This window comes from Strigops habroptila, chromosome 2, assembly GCF_004027225.2.
Source record: "Strigops habroptila isolate Jane chromosome 2, bStrHab1.2.pri, whole genome shotgun sequence".
Taxonomy (NCBI): Eukaryota; Metazoa; Chordata; class Aves; order Psittaciformes; family Psittacidae; genus Strigops; species Strigops habroptila.
The window spans coordinates 44,320,376-44,344,087 of record NC_044278.2 but is presented as its reverse complement, the minus strand read 5'-3'; the positions used below and the strand labels follow the sequence as shown (position 1 = coordinate 44,344,087).

Below are 23,712 nucleotides of genomic sequence, written 5' to 3'. Positions count from 1 at the left end.
ATGAAGCAAAATCTAAACTTAAATATATCTCACTCTTGACAGCCCTAATAGATTTGTTAAGTGCTTTAGGAATTCTGAAAATCTGGGCATCAAATGGCAAAAATTCTGAAATGTGCTTGTCCATCATTTGCTTGCTCCAGAAAACAAAAGGACAGTTGTAAAGTGGCAATTTCAGGCATGCGCTGTTTTATCAAGAACAGGGCAGCACCTTTAATTAGTGTTGTCAGTCCGAGCTTGTTCTTTGCCTTTCACTCAGCTGTGGCTTTAATCATAACTTCATCTGCCACAGGTTCTATGTTACAAAATGATCTATTGGTGAGAAAGGTGCACCACACACCAAAAAGTATTAGTTCTGCTCCCCTTACCTAGCAAAATGGAAGTTAAGGAAAAAAAGGCTAACAATTGGGGCCCTTATAAAAGCCAATATTACCAGAACAGCAAACCCAAGGAGGAAAGTCAGACCTTTCTTTTACGTTCCTTCCTTCCTGTGTGTCAGATCTTGCTCTGGAAAGCAGTTTCACATCCTTTCACATGACGTCATTCTGCTCTGTGAATATGCATACCGTTGAGTGCTGAAGAAGTAATTTCAACTATGTATTAGCTGAGCAGAAGCAGCATTCTTGACTAAGGAAAGTAGGCTGCTAAATAATTTTCCTGAAATTACCAGGCAAATCCAGAGCCCCACTGTTCCTAGGAAACTGAAAAAACTTCAATTTTCAGATGAGCCTTTCCATTACATGGCAGCATTACTAACTGCAACAATTAGGACGATTGCTTTGCTCCACTTAACACACAAACACATTAAAACTGGCAGTGTCCCGCCTCCAGACACAGATCTGGAAACAGCTGCATTAAGCAAAGTGGTCCAGCTGGCACTGCTCAGGCCAATTCAGCTGACCCACTGCCTTCGTTTGGAAAGCGGGCACGTTCACATAGAGGAGGAAGAGGAAGAAGAGTTGATAACCAAGCCTGTTTCTAACCGCAGCATTTGGGTGCATGCTAGGGAGTCTTTTCACATGGCCCCGAAAGGCATCTTCCCACTTCCTACACACCTAAAAAATTTGGAGCATTCAAACTCACGCCTCTCAGCTCCCAAGGCAAAAAGCTGGAAATACAGCAGCTTTTAAACTACCAGAATGGTTAGAATTTACCAAGCAAAGCCATAGCCTGGATTAGGCTCTAAAAGTGCAGGTAAGGAAGCTGGTACACTTGTTTATCATGTACAGGTCACAAAAGTGCCTCATACAGTTTCTATTTAAACCACTTGGAAGAACATCCAGCAGCCCCAAATGGCACAGGAATGAGCACGTTTTGGATAGCCATCTCACTGGTGGCAAAATGTGAAGTCCAAAGAAACAACCAGCAGAATAATCCAGTGTGGAAGAAATGGAGGCACAGGTAGCTGTAGTGAAACCAGTAATAAATGCAAGCAACATGTACACAGAGCCTGAAAGCATTTTAATGTAGGTAAGGAATACAAAACCCGTGTTTATTTTAAATATTTACTTTAGTCATAACCAGAAAGACACTTATTGTTCATGAGATCAGTTCCCACCTGTAACCTTTTGTCCTTTTCAATTTCAAATACCAGCCTTTGTCAACAACATCTGAAAATTTTAGTCTTAGGCTGTCTTAGTAACATAAGACATCATAAAATTTACTGGCAATTCCCATCTAGCAAAATTAGCCCTCAGGGTACAGTGAAAATTGGACAACCATCTAAAACAACAGAATGGACAAGACTGAGGGAACACTGCTCATCTCTGGCTTTCATATTTCTGTATGAGTACCTATTTCACACAAACTCCACAACAGGGTGACATTCAGACCCAAACATTACAGCCACTAATCATGTTAGCACTGTGGTGTTACTTTACAGTTGTACTCAGATACGGCATCTTTCATCTGTCCTCAAGTACATGGATCACACATTAAAAATAGAACTAGAACATATTTTTCATGCTCCAATGGCATTTATTGAGACTCAGGAGAAATTAGTGTCTAAAGCTATTCATTTTTGTAAACCATAACCAAGTATTTGTGCCATATTTATAATTGATATATATTCCTTAATATCAAAATAACCATCTGTTCCAAAAATTAAATCATCCAGGAAACTGCACGTTAGTTAAAAGGAATAGAATGACAGCTGGTGAGCAGCACTGCCAGTTCTGGGGTTGCTCTGTAACCCGAGTTCTCATTTATTTTTATGTGTTGGGGTTTCCTTATTCATTAGAAACATCACCTGAAGCTTTCAATTCTTTGCCCTGCAATTGCATATTAAGAACTTTTTTGTTAAATGGAAGAAAGGATTCTTCCAAAAACTTTGGATACCAAAAGCAAATGCTTTAAGAAACTTATCAGATGTTTCTTAAATATAATTAAATTCACAGTAAAACTGAGTTTTAAACAAGGCGAGGCACTACATTAAAAAAGAATGCAGTTCTACTGATCCTGAAAAGCAAAAACTGTGTCAAGAGCATGCCTGTGCTTCTTATTTCTACAAGTGATCTTTAAAGGGAGTGTCTCAACTCTGCCAAAACAAAATACACCCAGCACCCACAAGAACTGGGGTGGGAAGAAAAGTTATGCAGTTAATGTAATACATAAGGCATCCAAACTTAGAATGCATTTCAGTGTTTTTGCACAAGTATGAAGGAGAAAAATACTGTATGACTGGAATAGTGAAACACCTGAAAATAACCTGTCATTCAGAAGTCAGCAGAATTTTTTTTTTTTTTTTGTACGATTGGCAGTTCAGGGAAAGAAGGAAACGAACTAATCCTCAAAGAACTTTTCTTGCAATACTGAATTGCAGAAGTTAAGAAATCAATAATTCACTGTAAAGGGTGTATGCCTAAGCTTAGAAGTTGCTTAATGTTTTCCATGACAAAGCTTTGTTTTCAGTCCTTTTTAACTTCACCAGTCTTTGCTTCAGGTTGTTGTTTTTATCTTTATAAAAGATTTAATTAGAAACAACCCAGTCATTTCTGGGACTCTGTTGGAGAACTTATTTTTCTGGCCAATGTTAAACATCCTCTCATGCCAAATTAAGAAGTCTTAGTACTTCCAAGCACCAAAACAGAAATTTGTCAAATGAGTTGGGCAGTCTGGAAATACTCTTTATGAAACACTGAGCCTCATGAAACACTGCTCGCTCCAAAGCTAAGAGTTCAGCAGTGAATTGGGCAGGGTCACAAGGGAGATGTTTGGTCTCACTCCCTTCATTTTTAACACAGAAAGAGGGAAAGCACTTTTAGAGCACCATTTGTCTAAACTGTCAGAAGTCTACTTTAGGATGAGATTAATTACAGCCTAGAAGCACCCGTTTCTTTCCACTAACTATGAGGGGAGCCAAAGCCAATTGCAGACACTCATACTCAAGGTGTTCAGTTCTATGAACCCCTTCCATGGAGCCTTGAAAATATTTCATTAACCATTAAGGCATTTCAGTCAAGAATACCATCATCTCAGCAGATTTTTCCCCGCAGATGTTCCCACCAGCTGACCAATGAATTTGTGGCCAACAAAGAAGGTTTACCATTCTTTCTCATCAGTCTCTCTGCCTGTGACAAAGAAAAGTTTGGATTGCCACAATTCAAACCCTCAGCTAAGATTTCCAAAGGAGCCTTTGAAACACCTAAGTCTTTCTTGAGCTCTCTGTAAGCTGGGAGCACAATTCTGAATTCCAGCTTACGTTTGTTTTGGCACTCAATAAATGATTATACAACTGCGTGGATGACTGTTCTTTAAGAGACTTTTATGCAAGTATTATCTCACCCTGAAGTCTTTTCTGCTACTCTCATGATCTGATTGTTTAGTTATGTTGAAGCACTGACTATAGCCTCCTGGCCTGTGGATGAAGTTTATAAACAAGTTAAATTCTCAATAAAATTACCTTCAAGTCAAATAGAAGCATTACATTTCCCTGTAAGACATTCATACTAAAGCTAGTAACAGACTTTAACTTTCATACCATAGATTCCGAGGTCCTGGGAATAACATAGCCTCAAGTGTGAGGGAGCTAATTCACAGTGGTGTGAGAGATCACACAATCAAAGTCACAGATCTGTGGCTACCAACCACAATTATATCAGATGGGTCCTGTCAAGGTCTGCACACTGCCAATAAATGAACAAGAGATCAATGTTTATAACATTTCTTTGTAAAATTACAGCCTTCAAGCTCCCAGGTTAGAAGCTGAGAGAGATTTCATCACCTGAATCTTAGCCGTTTGAGCTAAAGTTTCATGGTCAAGCAGATGAATGCTTATGCCGGCCTGCAACTCCTACCTCTTTCGCATGACCCAAGGTCTCTGGTTCTCTCTCTTCCCATTCTAACCTCTCCTTATCCCCTAACCTATATTTAGTTTGATAATTCCTGCCTAACTTTGTGCTAGCACGTTAGTAGATAGAAGCTCTTTCACTGCAGCTTATCAGTCCTGTGAGTGGTATCAGCTACCAGATTCTTGCCAGCTTCCTGGAAAAGTACTTTAAGAAACTGTTAGACTTTACAAAAATTGGAAGAAATAAAGGTTAAGAACTTAATTTCATGAAAACTCAATTTTTACATATCATATAATACAACACACTTGCATCTGTAACTAAAATATCCAATGGTGTAAGTAGTAGAAAAGACTCTGGGCTGAGATAGTACACAAACACCTCAGATATGGTCATCCATACTGCTTTATGACAGTATTTCTTGAGTGCCCAAACAAATAGTTTAATTTATAGTGGCTGTTATTTAAACCTTATAAGCATGCACCCAACAGAAGCAAAAAAAAAAAAAACTGGGAAATTAAGGCAATTTGCTATTACAGGTTGACGTCCATCATTTCATCATTTGACCATGTCATGTAAAAAGCAATAACTATTAGTCACCATAAGTTTCAGGAAAAATAATTCTTCCTTTAAAAAGCCAATATATAGTGCGAAATACTGTATACTCACTGCCTAATTATTATTAAAATATGCTGAAGAATCTTAACATTCTAAGAAACTTGTTTTAAACACCACAGCTCATAGCAGACAAGCAACTGTGGGGTGTGTGGTGAACAAAGCAGTTCCAACTTGCTTGAGTGGCTGCACAGGATGAGCAGTGGCACCATGACAGAGGCTGACAAGACTGCAGGAAGGGCATTATCATGGCTTAAGCAGCTGAATGATTGCCTGTGAAACTGAGTTCTATCCTGCTTCTTTCTACCCCGCAGCTGCTGCGTGATGCTACCCTAGTTACATAAAGTGACATTACAGAGGTGGACTTGGTGACTATACAGTTACGAAGATTCTGATTTTCAAGGGAGAAAAAAATAAAAACCAAAAGTACCCTACTAGAACACGAAAAGTGGCTTTGAAAAACAGGGCCCTCATTTTAAAGACAGTTTGTAATAAACCAAATGCCTTTAGAGAGAAAAAAATTCCTGATATTTTACTTAAGCTATTCCCTTCTACCATCCAGTTGTCCTTTGGCATGAGTTACAATGAAAATAGTCTTTGATTTAGCATCTGTAGTCTTCTATCTGCAAAACAATCAATATGCCTGAATCCTATCTCAAGAAAGACAGGTATGTGCATTCCTGTGTGCTCATTCAATCTTTATACCCAAATGAATACTAAAGCAGCAGAATTCAGAACTTTTCAAAGAGTATTTAAACAATTTGCAGTTGTTTCCCTTTTAGTTATTCAGAGACATTAGGCAAACGAAGAATCCAGAAGCCACTCACTTCTCACTTTTTCCCAAATTCATTATCATTGATTGAAAAAGACTTCAAAATCTATGTATCCAGGACACTACAAAAATACTTACCCATCACAGATGATCTGAGAAAGATACCTGCTCAGTAATTTTCCCTGTTTATATGATCTTAGTGTATTATAAAGTTTGACATAGATGCTAGACAGCCATAATGAGTAGATGTCTCACATCATATATTTTCACTATGCCGGGTCATTAAGGATAACATTATTTCCTAAAATTTCTCTGCAAACTGAAGAACATACTAATTCTACAGGATCTGTCATTTCTCTGCCCTACTTAACAACAGAGAAGAAAAGAAAAAGCAGAGTAAATTAAAAACAGGCACTTCACTCTTGCCTGTCACACTAGCAGTGTGCCAAGTGTCACATGAGATTATTTCCTAAAGCTGAGCTAGCCAGTTGAGAGAGCATACAGAAAAAACACTCCAAGCCTGAACCTAATTTGAACCTTGTGTGTAGTTTGGGGGGGAGAGATGAGAAAGGTGAACTTTATTTAACTTCTCCTACACCTTTGCACTTCCTAGACTGGGTCATAAAAGGCAATGAAAGGGAAGGAAACATCAAAAAAAAAAAAAAAAAAGTAAGAAGATTGCTTATGGGATAATCTGGCCTAAGTGAAATTAAGAAGAGTATGAAATTCAACAAGAAATGCTGTCCCTTCCTCCCCAACTACAGGCAAATCAATTTCTAGGCAAAGTAGGTTTAGATAAGCTCCAAACTTTTAGACATTTATCCAAACTAAATCACTTGAGAGTCACCCATCATTTAATGTTGAATACCTTGGCTGGGAGCAGAAAAAGCCTGCCAAATCTGCACACCTCCAATAGGTCACACACAGGCCAATAACATATATCAAAAACACTTGGGGAAAAAAAAAAAATATGCTGAGCTTTATCTTCTGCCCAAAGAAATGTAAGAGAGAAGAAAAGTAATCAAAATGAAAGGCACTACAATGGAAAGAAAATAGATTTCAGTACACTAAAGCTCATAAATCTAGGTTAAGACCTTTCTTTTTTCTAAGAATTAAAAATACAGCCTACAAGGATAAAAGAGACTTTCCTATTCTGAATCTCTCATTTTTCCCAAATATATGTACTAAACTAAGGTATCCCACGTCATAAATAGATTACACATTTCCTCTTTATATTGATAGACTCCCAAGGCTGTCATTTAGGATCCATATAAAACTACAATAAATTATGCAACGAGAAAATGTTAATTGAGGAAAGGCAGTATTATTAAAGTGCAAATGAAAACAGAGTTTACATAAAGCCACAGCATCCACCTTGAGCCAAGAGAGTTGCACTCAGATGTGGACTCAACCTGCAATTTTATCTTTCCTGTAAACAGTACAAGCTTTATGTGCCAGCCTAAAAAACTGCATGTGCTACTGAAAAAATCCTTATGTACCACTGAACACTGTAATTTCAAAAATTGGCAACATTCATTAAAAAATGAGAACAATCTATTTTAAGGAGCTAAGTAATGATCAATAAAATCTAGAATTTCAGTAGAAGCTGGTCTTTCCAAAGCAAGTCATCACCATTATCTGCCTAACCTATAACTATCCTGTAAATAAAGAACACATTATTACTTCTAGCATGTAGACAGGAAATATTAAGCGTGAAGACAGATATTTGTTACCACAGCAGATCCATTCTAGGTTTCCCTACTTTAACTGATATTATAACTAAAAGATGCCCAAAGCTCATCATCATGGGAATTCTGTAGAGTCAGAGGAATATTACTATTTCCAATCTGTGATTCATCAGACACAATGAGTCATAGGAAACGGTGATTTTACAACAAGCCTCTAAACATCATCTCCAGCATTTATTAAATGTAGTGTAAGTTGGTTCACCTCAAAATATACATACATGCCAAGTTGTCACAACATCAATCCCAGCATGAGTGCTGACAATATGTCCATCTAAATGTTCAGGGGTGTGTTCTTTTCTCTTAACTTTTTCCTTACAAATTTAACCCTACAAGTATTGTTTTGAAACTGAATCCACAGCTTAAGTTTTTACACTGCTGTATGAATCAGCAATCTATGAGTAAAGTCCCAAACAGATTTCATGAAATCTCTGGCACTTCTTGATGGAACATCTTTTTCTTCTAATTTTGAGGAAAGACCATAGTCAGACTTGGGGATGATCAGAAAAAAAGAATAAATAAATTATTAATTTTTAAAAAAGAAAGGGGGGGAGGAGAGGGCTTAGAAGCAGTGAGCAAGCTCTTCTACTGAGTAAATTTTCCCTTTTGAAGATTTATGAATTCTGTGTATTGCACCTCATTGTAGAGATGATGGGTGCCAAGCCATAATACTAAGAGACTGCTTTACCTCAGGTTCATGCATATTCACCCTAGGACCACTAATCTGCATTGCCCAAGCAATCACAACATAGTGTATTATAATTCACAGATCAGAATTCAGTAGTGAAAAAAAACTCTAATGTTTGTTATATTGGTCACTCTGCAAATTAGTTTATAACTGTAAACTGCCAGAAAAAGCCAATTGCAAAGGATTGGAAGAACTTAGAGGCCAAAGCCTGTAAATAAAGCTTGAGCCATGGAACAGGGAGAGCACTGAATTTTCTGTCACTAGAGTCTGTGTGCTGGTTTTACAAGCACAGTTTCAAATGCAATAAGGAAAAAAATACATGAATGACTGCAGTGAGTTTTCAGATGGCAAGCAGTTTCTAAGAAAAAGTTTTGGAAATCTGTGGTTTAGTGTGAGGTGTCCCTGCCCATGGCAGGGTGGGTGGAACTTCATGATCTTAAGGTCCTTTCCAACCCTAACTATGCTATGATTCCATGATTCTATATCAAGTCCTGAGATACAGGTACAGAGTCCTGGGAAATTTTGATGCTCATGGGCTGTGTACCTTCAGCATACAACAGCAGATTCTTCCCATCAGTTCAGATATTGTCTGATTTTACTTGACTACACTAGCCTTCATGCAAAGATTAAGTTCTCATAATCACAGCAATGGTATTAACTGTGTGTGTAAAAAATAAGCACCAGTGGAATGCTCTTTAGTAACTGAGTAGATCTCATGATGTACCAATCTCAAAGACACGAAAGAAGACAGAACGTAATTCCCTGCTTGTGCTGCTTCCAAAGAAAGGATATTTCTAGTCACATTCACTGATTTCTGCTGGAGAATATCTGGAGTCAGTGCCCTGAGAGATTGCCATGTAGTTATGGACCAAGCCGGAAAACTGGGACTGTGCTTTTACAACAGAGTTCTTGTTTGTGGCCAGACCAACCACAAAGCTGCCGCCTCACCATTAGAGCCATCGTTTTTACTGTGTTCTGGACTGCAGTATGACTAGGAGACCTCCAGGCAATCAGATGATATCAAATGTTGTTGAAAGTGGACACTTACTGCTTTTTCCTTTGGAACTAGAGTTTAGCTGCTGTTCCCTAGCTGGAATTAAGTATTAGGCTTGCAAGACAAGACTAAATGAGTGTATTTTTTCAAAGGATTTGTTGGAAGTGCTCAGGGAGTATGGCAGCAGTGAGTATTTTCATGAATAGCAGCATATGCTCCAGAAGGAGGAGGGGATCTGTTTGACACATTACAGCATTCATTTTCCATGAATCCTTAAAGATTTATCAGCTTTGCTGAAAGACAAGTCAAAGCTAGGGCTGAGTAACTACCATAGTGAGATCTAAGGCCCCACAGATTTATTAAACAGACAGGATGACATAGCAACTGCCACCACTTTCAGAGGCTATAGATGGAAACTCAATTTGAAGGGCTCAACAGTACGTTGCTAATCTGTTCCTTGTGAATGTAGGAATATACAAGAAAATTTAGGTTTAAGATCATGAATTCTGAATACCCATCTTTAAAATTGTCCAAAATACCAAAACTTAAGGAACTAAACTTATTCTCAGAAGTATCTTCTCAGAGGCAATCATTACTGCAAAACAAGGAATCTGAAGACACATTAAAGGGTAAAAAAAAAAAAAAAAAAAATCAAAAAATCAGTCATTCTTTTGTGCCTTGATTACAATCCAGAAAGTCAAGGCAGTTTCTGATTTTCCAAAAACAATATGATTTACCTAGTTTTGTTCTGCAGTTATTATAATAAGCAAACATGTCTGTTTATCAACTCTGAAACTTAGTTACCATGAAAACAAACAAACAAACAAAAAAAATCTATCTCAACCATTTTCAGACTATCTCTCGTTCTGATTTGGATACTTTCTCGACCTGACAACAACTCATAACTCATGAGTAATCTTAGAGACCATGAATACCAATAGGAACAGGCACAATATCTAACTTTGAGCTTGGTAATCCTGTCCTTTTCTCAAACTGGATTTAAAAAGACTGAAGCACATCAAGTATCCATTTACAAAGAAAATATCTGAAACGAATAAATCAGTTCCACAGACAGAGATGATGCTGATAAAAACAGACAATTCCTTTGTTAAACAGGATTATGCACATAGAAGCTCAGCTAGATAAGGAAACCTAATGCCAAACAGTAACTCCATTGTAAACATTAGCTTTTCTCCTGCAAATTTTTATAATTGACTAAGATTAGAGCAGCACAGATGATTGGTCGAGCACTGTTGGAAAGAAACACATAGACAGAACACAGCCTTCTACTGGTTTTATTTACCAATTCCCAACTCCAGTTTCATCTTGTTGCTCTCAGAGGAAAGGCAAAACTAACAAGAAATCCTTCCCCTCAACACACAAAAATAAGCAGTATTAAAAAAAAAAAAAAAAGCAGCTTTTTTGTCTTTTATAGAATCATAGAATGATGGAACAGTTTGTGTTGGAGGGGACCTTAAAGCTCATCTAGTTCCAACCCCTTGCCATGGGCAAGGACACCTCCTGCTAGGCCAGGTTGCCCAAAGCTGCATCCAACCTGGCCTTTCTGCAATTGCTGTGAGTGAAAGGCAGCAACAGGAGAGTTAATGCAGCTAGTCTCACCTGAATGAAACTATTACAGGCAGACATTTTTCTGCATTAGATAAAACCTGCAGCCTTTCCATGATTGCTGAGGCAAAGACAATTGATTCAATACAATTTCTTCAGGCTGAGCTAGCTGCTAAATATTTGAAACAAATTTAAAGGGAGAGAGGAGAGGGAATAGCAGTGAAGTAACAAATAAGTCATTGTCTCAATTGTAAGCAAAGTAGTCCCTGTTATTTTCCCCACAATCAGTTTCATGAATCTACAACTGGTTTTGACAGGCCTGGAGGCAATGGAGTACTACAGTTCGTGAAAAGCACTGCTGGCAGCAGTAGAAAACTGAAGAATTTTAGTGAAAGCTCATTATCATGCTCATTTACATGGGAGTTTGCTTGTTTTCTGGAACTAATGCACTTTGGGCTTAGACTTCAAAAGCTTTAAATATCGTGTGAACAACATTTTTCAAATCTTTGAGAGGCCAGTGACCATCAGTGGTTGAGCTGCAGTTCTGTGCATGACAACATGTTTTCCTAAACAGGAGAATCAAAAACGTAAACAGCAGAGAGTCTAGACATTTCCTTCCATAACTTGATACAAAATAAAACAAAAAAATGTTGTACTGAGTGAAAAAAGGTTAAAAAGTTCTTGAAGATGGTTGTATTTACAACTACCCTTTGTTTCTTTCTTTAAAGAGATACTGAAGAATTTTTAAATATAACTTAAGCATAGAACTAGTATATACTACTGTAGACACAACTACATACTCACAAGTTCAGCTATGATAAACTAGAGCACTGCCTTTAATACTGGATTTTGCTATACCATTCCAGATCAGCAGCCTTAAGTATCATTACTGGTTTGGATTTGTGCCTGTCATCAGAGCCCACTTCAGTCAATGAAAGTCCATGCTTACTAAGGCTGGGATCTTTACGGGCTTATACCAAAGTTTAAACACTCAGAGAATACCTGAAAAGTTTCAGTTCTACCACCTTGAACACCACAGCAGAATCATTTACCCTGTCAGGCTGAATATTATGAAAGATAAAAAAAAGCAAGCACAGTTTATTATGACAAAGTGATCCAATACTTTCACGTGTCAGAATTCACGTCCCAGGTTTGGGTCCCTCCTTGCAGACTACAGTGATGCTGTTTCTGCTCCTGGCATACCTTTATAGCCACGCCAACCTCCCAGGGAAAGGTGAAGGTACTTGTAGCACTCCTGAGAGAAAGATGACAGGCTTGGTGAAATCATGCTGTGGGACATGCTTGACCCATCAGCTGCCAGCTGAATCACCCTGACCTCAGCAGAGACCAGCACTATGCTCTTTGCTGCAAGCCTGTGCCAGGGAGCACAATAAAGCAACAGCTGCGCTCCCCCTCTTGGCTCAGCCTCAGGCACCCACATTGTTGTTCAAAGGTAGTCTGAGGCTAAAGCCATTCACATCCGTGCTGAAGTTGCAAGGAAAACAGAGCCTACCACATTCACAAATTTCATCTGCAAGTGGCAGACCGTGTTGAGGTCCTCCTAAGATCCTGCACCTATCTTGACTGCCTAATTTCAGCTACATAACACTACTGTAGCGTGAAAAGAGGCAGCAGCTAGGCCAAGCAACCACCACGGGGCTGCTCCTTCATGTTCATGGAAGCAGCAGTATGCCCCAAGTATCAATGGAACAAACATTTTCAGTCAGTTTGTTTGAATGTGAGGCCATCTTATACGCAGAATACAGAGGAAGCCAAAAAGTCTGGAGTTCTCACCCGAGTTCTGCACCAACTCCTTACACATCAGAAGAGCTTTACCTCAAACTTTAATGTCTGCAAACTAGGAATATTAGTTACTTTTTAACGAGGCAACACATCAACAATTTTTAACATGCAAGTGTAATTTGATGATTAAAAAAGAAATGTATGATTACACTGATAAAAGAACAGGATTGCAAAACATACAATAAGCTACTGCCTATCTATCGTAATTATGGGAGGATGGAAATTACAGCAATGTAATTAACCCACATAAGCAATATTTCTTCTTTCTTTTTTAAAAAAAGACCCTTAATTGTATGACATCAGGTGTTACAAAAGCAATTCTTAAACCTAAGAAGAATATGCTACACACAGCGGCAAGACGGAACAAGCACACAATCACTGCAAAGGGGATGAGCGGCCAGGAACGAGGGTCCAACACCAGCAGCCTCATGTGCCCCCCCTGAATGACTCAAGCCTGTCAGCATCATTTACAGCTTCTCTTCGGATGCAATCTCATGTCACTGAAAGTCAGCTTGAAATGCAACAAGGCAGAACCAGAGATCTGCTTTCCAGCATCTCATGGTCAAATGGCACAGCGGCTTCCTTCAGAGTGACTTAGGAACTATATTGAAAAATATGTTTCTATATCATTCTTAAACAAAACAAAAAAGTGTCCTTGAGAGTTTGCTGACTGATATGCGTAGACAGCATGGCGGCTTTTTCCCCCCTCCTATCAGTAATCAGAACAATATTTACTTATTTGAAGAATTCCACAAAATGCTGCAGAAAAGTTTAACTTCCCCCAAGATATTTAATATTTAATTTAAAATACAAAAAAAATTTAAAACAACCTTAACTGCAGTGTTTTTAACGGCCATAAGTGTGACAGTAATTGATCTTCAGATCAAAGGTAGCTCAAGATAGATGCAGTCATTCATCTCTTCAGAATAACCCTAAAAATTCAACTTTTCTAAATAATTTGTAATGGCTATAATGGATGTAAAAGCTTCTAAATAAGCCTATTTAGTGAGAATCAATAAGACTTTTAATCATACAGTGGAAAATATTATGCGTAGAGTAAATTAAAACAAAACAGAAACACATACAATTTGTATTCTATTCAGGAAGATTCCTTCTTAGCTGATTCAACACCTAGAAATCATCTGATGTGTTCCTATGTACAAACCCCAGTGACACAGAGTTCACAGTCAGATTCTGGGAAGCCTTCTTAGATTTAATTTTAAGCTCAGGAGGAGAGAAAGACAAGTAGAGAAAATAGACAGAGGTAGGCTGGGTTTTGGTTGTGTTATTGATTTTTTTTTCATGCAGATGAAGAAAGAAAAACCCTGCATTCTTTTTTTTTTTTTTCTTTATCTAAAAGTCATGGCACAGAAATGAGTCACTTTGCACAGACAGTGCATGCACATGTACATAATCTCACCTTTGATCAATAAAAGAAGTCCAAATTTGCATTGTTAGCACCAGATTTTGAGAGATGCAAATGACTTCATTCAAAGCTTCATTAAAAGGTAGGACTTGCGGGTTTAGATTTTCAGTATTTCCTTCCATATGACCCATCACAACTAAAGAAAGATGTTATTTCCAAAAGGGGAAATAATAAACCAGAATCTCTCCATCAGAGAATCAAGGTATATTTCTTCTTTTTGTTTTTAAAATCTTCATCATTCTGTGAATACAGCTCTGATCCTGTGTTTGGCCCATGGCAATATACCAAAGGAAAGTTAATGAATTCCGCCTAACCTACTTATGGTTATTTATTTACATAACCAATGTATGGTTATTTATTTGCATGATTCTAAGCTTGTTCAACTGACACTAAAGGAGCTATTTCATAGAATACAAGCAAGCTAAACCAAAGTGTAGCCTTTCTGGTTACACATGAGAAAAGCAACAGGGTTGATACAAATCCATTTTACAGAGGTGAAAGGTAGAAAATAATGCTCTCCACTGTTGAGCAAAAGCACACAAACCTCTGAACACAAATAAGCGTTTTTGCAAGAAGATTTCATGTTGGAAATTGACCCCAACTAGTATCATTAAATCAAAATATACCTCTTGAATATACCGCATGTGACACAGCAGCTGAGATATAACAGAGTAAAATATAGACTTGATAGATTGCATCGGGTATGTTACTGTCATTTAAAACTCACCTCATACACTTGGATAGAAAAGAATTACAATACTGGTGTATTACAAGGTCTTCTTATCGGAAATGGCACAATGCAGAGCTTTGCTGGAGACGCCTGCAGTTGATCTAGCTGTGCAGTACTACACAGAGATAAAAGCTCTGTCATTGTACTAAAGCAGCATAATATCCAACTTAGCCAGCCCTAGCCTTTCAGTCACCACCTTCCCATTCTGAAGATGGTTGGTTTACTTATCTTCACGTTTCTGTGTTCTGTGGCATATACATCTCCCAAGATTTAAAGCAAATACACTCCTAGCCATTGAGCCAGTTGCAGGGGTAAGAAAGGAAAGAAAAAAATGTGAAGTATTCCTCAGAAAAATGGCAAATCCTGCCTGCTTAGGTAAGCATCAGAGAGCTAACCCTTAACCCCTTCCCCACTGCTCACTGTCACACCCAGGGGCAAAGACAAATTGCAGCAGGAAGGTTTGTCCAAGTTTATTTAAGAAGTTATTGCCCTTCGCCGTCATCCTCACCTTCCTGTCAGAGATTACATTTCCTGCAGCAGACAGCAAGACAAGCATGTGCCTCCAGCTCAGCTACACTACTTACCAGGCCATATATTATCTTACACTAGTGAAAAATGTTTACTGTACCCTGACATACTAGCCTTTGGGCTGGAGAAGTTGAAGCATCCCTGCCAGTTCTGAAGTGGGGGCACTAGCCTTCAGAGGGCAGAGGGCTTCAGGGCAGGCAGCTGGATATAAGCAAGGATGATTCCTTCAGTGGCTGCCAGAGCCTGAAACTTAGAATCCAGAACATGCATTTCCTCCTTCCCCGTTTGTGGTGTAACATGAAGGAAAAGATTTTCAGGGACAAGAAATTAGGGTTAGGTTAAGAGGGGTTCAACTATGGCACGGAAGTAAGGAGGATCTGTGTTTCGGTCTCTGTCTGGGCCCCCTCCCAAGTCTGACTCTGCTTGAAGATGGGACTGCGGAGACAGGTATCAGACAATGCATTTTGGGACTGTCTCATCCTGCAGGATGTTGATTGGAGAAGTTCATATGTAGCAAAACAACAGAAACAGACTTCAAGATATTCCACTGTACTCACAAATGATCTGACATATTTCCTTGAACTGTCAGAGGAATACTTGTTTTTCCTCAGGCAAACTTTTAGCTTTATTCCTCAGTACTCCAGTCTCTCTCTCTAGCTTGTCTTCCTTTCAGTCATCTTTCATCCTGCCGGCTTCAGTAACTGCAGTTGTTTCTAAATGCTGTAATCAAATGGTCAAAGAAATATTCCAAGCCTCAGAATGGATTACCGTACATCCCTCATGAGGTAAAACGACAATCAGCTACAGAAACACAATTGCACAGAATCAAAAGAAGACCATCCAAAATTCACACAACTGTAGAGGCCAGTCCTTCACTTAACACTGTAGCCAAATCTCTTTCTATCTAGCATCACCCTTCCATAGGTACAGGTCAGACATGTAACTGGACATTTGTTTGCTTTCTTAGTACATTTAGAACAGAAATATCTTTTGCAGCTATGGTAAGAGCACAAAGAGGCCAAATCACTCTACCTGTAACATCACTAACCAAGCCACGCTCACCTTTTCATGCCTCTTAAGCTGTTTATGAATGCCTGTAGTTTGATTTTCTGCATGGGATAATTCTGAAGAATTTATAAAATCCTCAGCCTGCAGGCTCACTGTTCCTGTGTAAAATTGCTTTTATTTTGTGAAAAAAAGCTTCACCCTAATGCCCGGTATCTGTGGCTTTCAGTCTAAAAATATTGCCCTTCTCTCTGCTCAGAGAGGCAGTGTATGCAAGCATCCTTGTTGCTTCTTTTTTAGGTAGACACCATCACCCACTTCTGCATAACATAGAATCATAGAATCATTTAGGTTGGAAAAGACCTTTAAGATCATCATGTCCAACTGTTAACTTTGTACTGCAAAGCCCACCACTAAACCGCGTCCCTAAGTGCCACATCTACACAAATCCCCGCAACATAAATTACTTTGTTGAGAACTTCTAGCACCAACTGAGCAGACATGCCTCATCTTTCTGTTATCAAGCTCTTACTACACAATTTGTTGTAAGTTTGCTCTCACAAGTGCTGTAGTTCTCCTTTACCAAAGCATCTTAGAAAGCTCAGTGATTTCTTAAGATCATTCTGTATTACCTGCTGGTCTGCAATAAATAGGTAAAAGCATAAGTCACACTTCTATTCATGATAAGATTTCAAATGATGGGGAGTGAGTAATGACTACTCTCAGGGAGAAAAGAGGTAACATACTCTTATTATGGAATATGGGTGGTTTTGCAGCCCTCAGTGGTTTATGGAAAAATCATCTACTAGAAAGTCTGCCTGCAGACAGGAAAAAGAGGTTTCTATTGATCTTTTGCTTTGCACTCTGTCCTTAAAGTTTGCTGGTGTTGTCATCGAAGGTACCAATTCCAAGAATCATTGTATTATAGATTCATATTAAATGAGAGATAAACTTACTTGGGGTGGGGAGGCATCTTATGACTCTGAGTAAATGGCTACAGTTTCAATCAGAGTGGGGAAAAGGGGTAATGGATAGCACTTTTAGCAAAGACCACTGTCTATAGTCACTATTCACAATGAGATGGACCTCACTGCTCAGTCTTTAACTGTTAGGAGATGGTTAAGGTTCCAACTAGCAAACTAAGAGGTGGCTACAGGCAAGAATTCCTACTCCCATAAGAAAGCAAAAGGAATTGCTTTTCAAGCAAGGAATTGCTTTTCAAGGATCCGCCCATGGTGCAGAGAAAGTAAATATACATTATAATAGATATCTTCAGCACAGAAAACATCTGCTCAGTGTCTTACATGGGCAGTAATAACACTTCTTTAGATTTTTTTCCTTTTAAAATAAACACATAGTAATTTCCTAACACAAAGTTCATCATGAGCCGTAGAACTGCTCATATTAAAACTCATTCTTAATGTTCTTCATTAAGAACTGAATACATGCCAACAGTCCAATCAGACATATATTCTGGAAAAAATAATATGGTAACTGTATCTACAAAATATAGAAATTAAAAAGGACTGATTTTGCAAAGAGTAACGAAACTGCAGGGTAACAGATAAAGAATGTTGCATGTAAACGAACAATTATCAGGTTCAGCATTTTTGGATAATAGCTTGATATGTATTCAAAACATGAGGCAGGGATAATCCACCAATAAACAACACAGAGCAAAAAAACAAGAAGGATGTAACAAAAACTCTCAGGGAACAATGACAGATCATTATATATAAAATGAGAACTAGAACATTTTAAAATCCATGGTAATGAGAATCCAATATGAAATTTAGGTCCACTGCTAGCTTATGCAGGAATGATAAAATTAATACAACACCAACAAAAAAAAAAAAAAAAAAAAAAAAAGTGGGTGGGGTGGGGCAGGGAATATAAAGATAAAGTGTAATGGATACTTTTTGTCCCTTTGCAGAATGAAGCAACAAGATGCAAATACTCCATAGGACACTGCTAAGGGAACCAAAATTTTCCCCATCTCTAGCATGCAGTAGGAGGAAATGAAGCTGCAAGTACTAAGATAAAGACATTTCAGGTCAATGTGCCAGCATAATTTTATAAGTCTAAATTTTAGAAGTTTAAAGGTTCTGACTATTTCTCTGACCAACAGTGTTAGATATACCTTAAAAATTGAGAAAACTCAATGGGGCAAGCATCAGTACAACCTGACTACTTTTAGAAGAGGTAAAAGGGAACTACAGAGATACTCAGTTGAATAGGAGACAGTAACTGCAGCAGTACAAGAACAAAAAAGCTATTAAAAATGTTGATGCTAGAAAAGCTACTTATTAAAATATTAAAACAACATAAGAGCAAAATAAATACTCTATTAAAACAATTGTTTATACTTAACAGCTTTTTTTATTAAGAAAGTTTGCATTTTCAGGGTAACATTGAAGTTAATGCAAATACAGTTGAGTTTTTCTTAACATAAGTAACTTGTCATTAAAGGATCTTTTGACCAAAAGCTTGGCCAAGCAAAGGCATACATTACATCAATTAAAAAATTGCTTCCCTACTGATATCAAAATGTTGTTACTGAAAAGAAATACACACAAAACCTATTTTGAACAGTCTTCTTTGGAACAGTTCCTGTTCAGGACTATTCAGTTAGTTTTTAATGGACAGTGAAAATGATATGAAGTATTTGCTGACTAAACCTGGACAAGGAGTATCCAGTAACAGGGGGCTTTACTATTGCAGTGATATTAATCACCAATAAAATTATCTTGGTCCTACAAGATGACTTGATTGTAAAAGTCTACAAGGGTGGGCCACATTCCCATTCACTTCAGAATGCAGCAATTTAAGAAAACATTTTAAATAACTGTCTCAATCTCTCGATACAGTGTGTGTGTATAATACATTAATAGGACTATTAGTAGAAACAAAGAAATGATTATGCATTGATGTGTACACTATTATGTTTACCTTCAGAAGGGCTACAAAAGTACTGGTGACACACAAAGAAATTTTGTGGTTGTGTACTTTGTGTGTACTAAGACACACAAAGAAAATATTTATTACACACTTGCCAACCTTGCTAGCAGGCATAAAATGAAATCCCCTGACTGGAAAGTTTAACAACAACCAAGGATGTAATGATCCTCAGTATTTGGGTCACTTATTAGAGGATGAAATGGACTCATCATCATATGAGAATTTAAAATAAGACTAAAGTTTTAAGAAGTGTTCTTTAATACATCTCATGAGCAAAAAAAAGTTTCTTCTTGTGAAAGATGGACATCAACATGGACTTAACACTGGACTTTCCCTTTTTGGAGTCTGTGAATTCCCCACTTTCCCAACGCCTGCTTGTGCAGTTACGAGAAAAAGTATGTCTGCAACATGTCCACATGCTCACTTTGATTAGTTTTAATAATACCTATTGACTCAGGGGCTTCCTCTGCTTGCTCAAAAAGCTCACAATTATCTGCCTCAGTGCCCAGCCAGCCAGATGAGTTTCAATGAGTAGGAACAGCAGCTTTCTTTTGAACTATCAGACATCCATCATCAGCTGAAGCCTGGACAGGCTGGGCAATACTCAGGAGGCTTCTTCATCAGGGCATGCTTCTAGACTTCTTTGTCCAGAACAATGCTGGATCACTCTGATCCTGTCTGCATGCAAGTCAATTTCACTGTCCAGGGCTTTAGTTAGAGCACTGAAGACAAAACATCTGGCCAAGCCAGATCAGAGTCTTCTGGCTGGCCTGTCTTCATGCTATGCCTCACTCCCAACCAGCTATAAGAGGGTTCATAGCAAAACAGATTAGCAAGAGTTTTGCTGCTCCTTAAGGCTAGGTTGGTACTGCAGTCCTGCCAAAGTCCTGCTGAGGCATCACAAGGTGGTGACTGAAAGAGCTGGTGTAAGGGCCAGATTTTTGTCCTCACACCTTCTCCTCCTCCATGTGCAGGACACTCCTGAAAACCAGGCTTCTTGCTCTGATTACCTGAGGTTCCCCTCGCAGCCATTCTCCTGTCTCCATACCTTCTCAAGACCCGCACCACAGTCTCACATTTGCCCCTTTCCCCCTCTTCCCTGACCTCTCCGGCACCACCTTTACCGACCCTTTCCCAGCTCGGACCCCACACAGCCTAGGAAGATGGCACCGGGCAGGGCCGAGCCTGAGCCCCCGCCCGCAGCCCCGCCTCAGCCCAACCTGCTCACCCGCGTCGTAGAAGGCGTCCAGCACTGCCGTCTCCCCGAAGTCCAGCTCCCCGAAGTTGACGGTGCCGAGCTGGGCCCCCTCAGCCTCGCAGGCCCGCAGCAGGCACTGCCGCGCCCCGGCCTCGGGGCTCCGCGCCCCGGAGCCCACCTTGGGAGGGTCGTTCAGCACGTACACGGCCCGAAGGCAGCGCGACCGCAGGGCTGCAGAGCCCACCTCCGCCGCCTCTCCGCCTCCTGCCACCTCGGCCGGGACGGCGGCCGGCAGCTCCGGCTCCTCGCAGGGGTGCGCTGGCTCCGCGGCCGCGCTGCCGCCCGCGGGGCTCTCCATGGCGGCGTCGAGGGCTGAGGGGAGCCAGTGGCTGCCGGCAGGTGCTCTCAGGCGGGGCCGCACCCCATCGCCAGCAGCTGGGCGAACTCCGGCGGCGCGGGGCGGCGCGGCTCCTTCCCTTCTTCCCGGCGGCTCTTCCAGCCCCGCCGTGCCTTCCCGGGACAAGCGCCCCGTTTACCTCCGCCACCAAAGCGGTACTGAGAGGGAGGAAACAGGCAGCACCGTCGAGGCGATTGCGGCTGGTTTATTACTTCCCCGCCCTTCGCCGTGCAAGCAGTACCCTTCGTGCACCTCCCGCTACTCCGCTGTTACTATTTTACACGGAGGCACCGTGCGCCCCGCTCGGGTTCCTCTGAGGGTGACAGGGTTAGGTCAAGGCCAACGGGCTGCCGTGATTTGCCTCTCGACCGGCTCCTCTCATAACCCGGGTGTATGTCCGCTCCTGGCATCTTAGAGCCGCTCTGGTTCTTAAGAAGCAAAGGCAAACTGCTACTGCTTTTTCTTCCCTCAACTCACTGTGTCACAGCTTTTCCACAGACAAACTGCACCGGAAGTTTGGCTAACACCTCATCCTTAAATTCCTTCTCTTTTCTTTAAAATCTCTTGCAACCATGGCAAAAACAGCTCATAGAAACTCTGTGGCAACTCCTGGCTTCTTTGTAAGAACAAAATTAACTTTGAGCATCCCAGTTCCTGACTCATCTTTTTACCAGCTGAAAGAAGACAGCAGCCCCAGCGCTGGCGTTGCTGTGGGAGGAGTTGCTGGTTCATGCAGCAAGAAAAAGTGAAAGGCTGTGATTAACCTTGTATCACTGCCTCATATACCAGCTGTCAAGAGGGCACCACCACACCCGAAAGAGACCACGACCTATTGGTGATCAAAGGAACAGTGGAAAACTGCAGTCCACCAGAAAAAAATGTGTTTGAAGTAGTAAACCTGTCTGGAAAGCTTTTTCATCTCATTTCCACTCACTGACACTGAAGAGGTTTTAAACAAACAGCATCTTTTATTTTGGTTTGTTTTTGACAAAAGCGCTAGCACATGAGATTTTGAGGGAAAGATACACCATGGCCACCAGAGATTCCACTCATTCCTAGCACCTTTCCTTTTCAGGCAAGAGTAAAGCTTTCTATACGACTATGCTATTAGCCTTGGTCCAGTAATGCACCAATTAGCTGGTCTAACAGGAGAAAAATCTAAATCTGCATTTGGAAGATACTCACTGTGCACATGGAAGCCTTTGCACGTATGTTTATGATACTCTCCAATGCAAATCCTACTTTGTGTTTTTTGCATAATAAGAAAGTTTGATTGAATGGCTGGTATTAAAACTTGAAATGAGAAATGCAGTATTGGCAAAGTGAAGGGATTATTTGCACAGGAAAGGGCTTATCTTACTCCAGAACATTCTTCAGCTTTCAGCAACTAAAATGCAGAAAACAAATTGCAATTTAATGGGTTCAGAACAACCAGTGCATGGTGTGGTGCTTCCTGTAATCATGAAAATTGTTGAAGTGTCAATTTAGAACAAATATGTAGGCTGGAATTGCTTAGTGGGATGCCACTGAGACATAATAAATAAGCCTTTTCTGCCTTCTGGGGATTATAAAAATCTAGTTTGTCGTAGGTCTTAGACATGTTTTTGGGGTTTATTTTAGAGTCATTAACATTTGGTACCATTTTAAACTGCTTGCTGAGAGGTCTGTCTCTTAGTCTTAAAGCAGAGTAATAGTCTATCTTAGTAGATACTTCATGTGAATATAATGAAGAAAAGGACATTTTCCCCTTTTCTAAATTATATTCACTCCTCACTATCCCTTGGGCATTTTTCCTAACAAGCTGTCATGTTCTGAATATCCATTTTCAGTAATTTCACCTGTTGCAATTTGCTCAGGGTTTGCATGCTTTTTTTGAAGCTAGAAATAAGGAGTATTTTTAAAAATAGAAGCTTCAGTTTACATACTGCAGTGGAGCCCAGAAACTGTGGTTCAGTGCTGTTATGCCTGACATTCCCACTGAGCAACAGTATCTTCAGTTCTTGCAAGTCACCTGAGTGAGAATAAAATGGGAGATACAGGTTTGGGGATATTCGAACTGTTTCTGTGCAAACCAAGAAAAGATCAAATCTAGAAGAAAAAAGGTAAGTCATGCAACACTCCCTTCTCTTTTGGAAATGCAGGCCAGTAATGAGGTTATAGAAAGAGTCACTCTGCCCCCAGAGTTGCCTGTTCAAAAGGCCAGGCCAGAACTGAACATTCAGCTCTCATATACCTTTGCCTTTGCATAGATCCCAGCCCAAGAAAACAAAGCTTAAACCTGAGAAGTCAACATTTGCTGTAATACACTAATATAAAGATGAGGTGACAATTTTCTCAGGCAGCACTTTGCACCTGTCAAATGCTCTTAGTGCAGAATATTAATTGCCACTTAGACACCAGGAGCAATATAGCAGTATGTTTGCTGCAGTTCACAAGGACAGCAAGTGCTCCAAAGAAAATAGATGTCCTTGAAACCACCTTTTGTTTTTTTCTTCTTCTTTTTAATTTTGCAAATCCCTGAGCAGCAGTTGTTTCTCTAGACTTAACTGGGCTAATGGGGAGTGAGTTCTTCATTGTTTTTTCCCAGGGCTACAAACCTACAGTTTGGACTGGAAAGCTGAGCTGTAAATTTATATAAAGTTTGCCTCCACAGGCAGAAATACTGCCTTTCCCTCTCATGCATATATAGCTACAGTACACCTTTTTTAAAAGAAAAAACACACTAGAAGTGGTGGCACATATATCAGGCTGGAATTTCATTTTACTCTAGCATTATTGGCTATCAAGAAGGCTCATCCCATTTTCCCCAGGGTCAGGGAAATACAAGAGCTCTTAGCTCAGGTATGTACTAAGTAAGCCAGAAGGCACAAGGCCCATGGGGACACTGCAGATCCGAGCTGTTCTTCCAAAGCCCAAACCCACCCGCCCGTGCCCTGGCAATATTTCCCAAAGACTGCCTGCCAGCTCGGTATCCTGGGCATCTGTCACACTTGGTGCAGAGGTC

At 39.9% G+C, this 23,712-nt stretch overlaps 1 protein-coding gene across 1 annotated transcript in view; it reads right to left on the bottom strand.

Moving 5' to 3' along the window:
* The window catches only part of MAP3K15 (mitogen-activated protein kinase kinase kinase 15), an 85,988-nt gene extending 65,050 nt beyond the window's left edge, over nt 1–20,938 (bottom strand). The window contains exon 1 of the mRNA XM_030475762.1: nt 20,342–20,938. Coding sequence (XP_030331622.1) covers nt 20,342–20,669 — 328 coding nt within the window. The 5' untranslated portion in view covers nt 20,670–20,938. The remainder of the gene's footprint in view (nt 1–20,341) is intronic.
* Between the last annotated feature and the right edge of the window lie 2,774 nt (nt 20,939–23,712).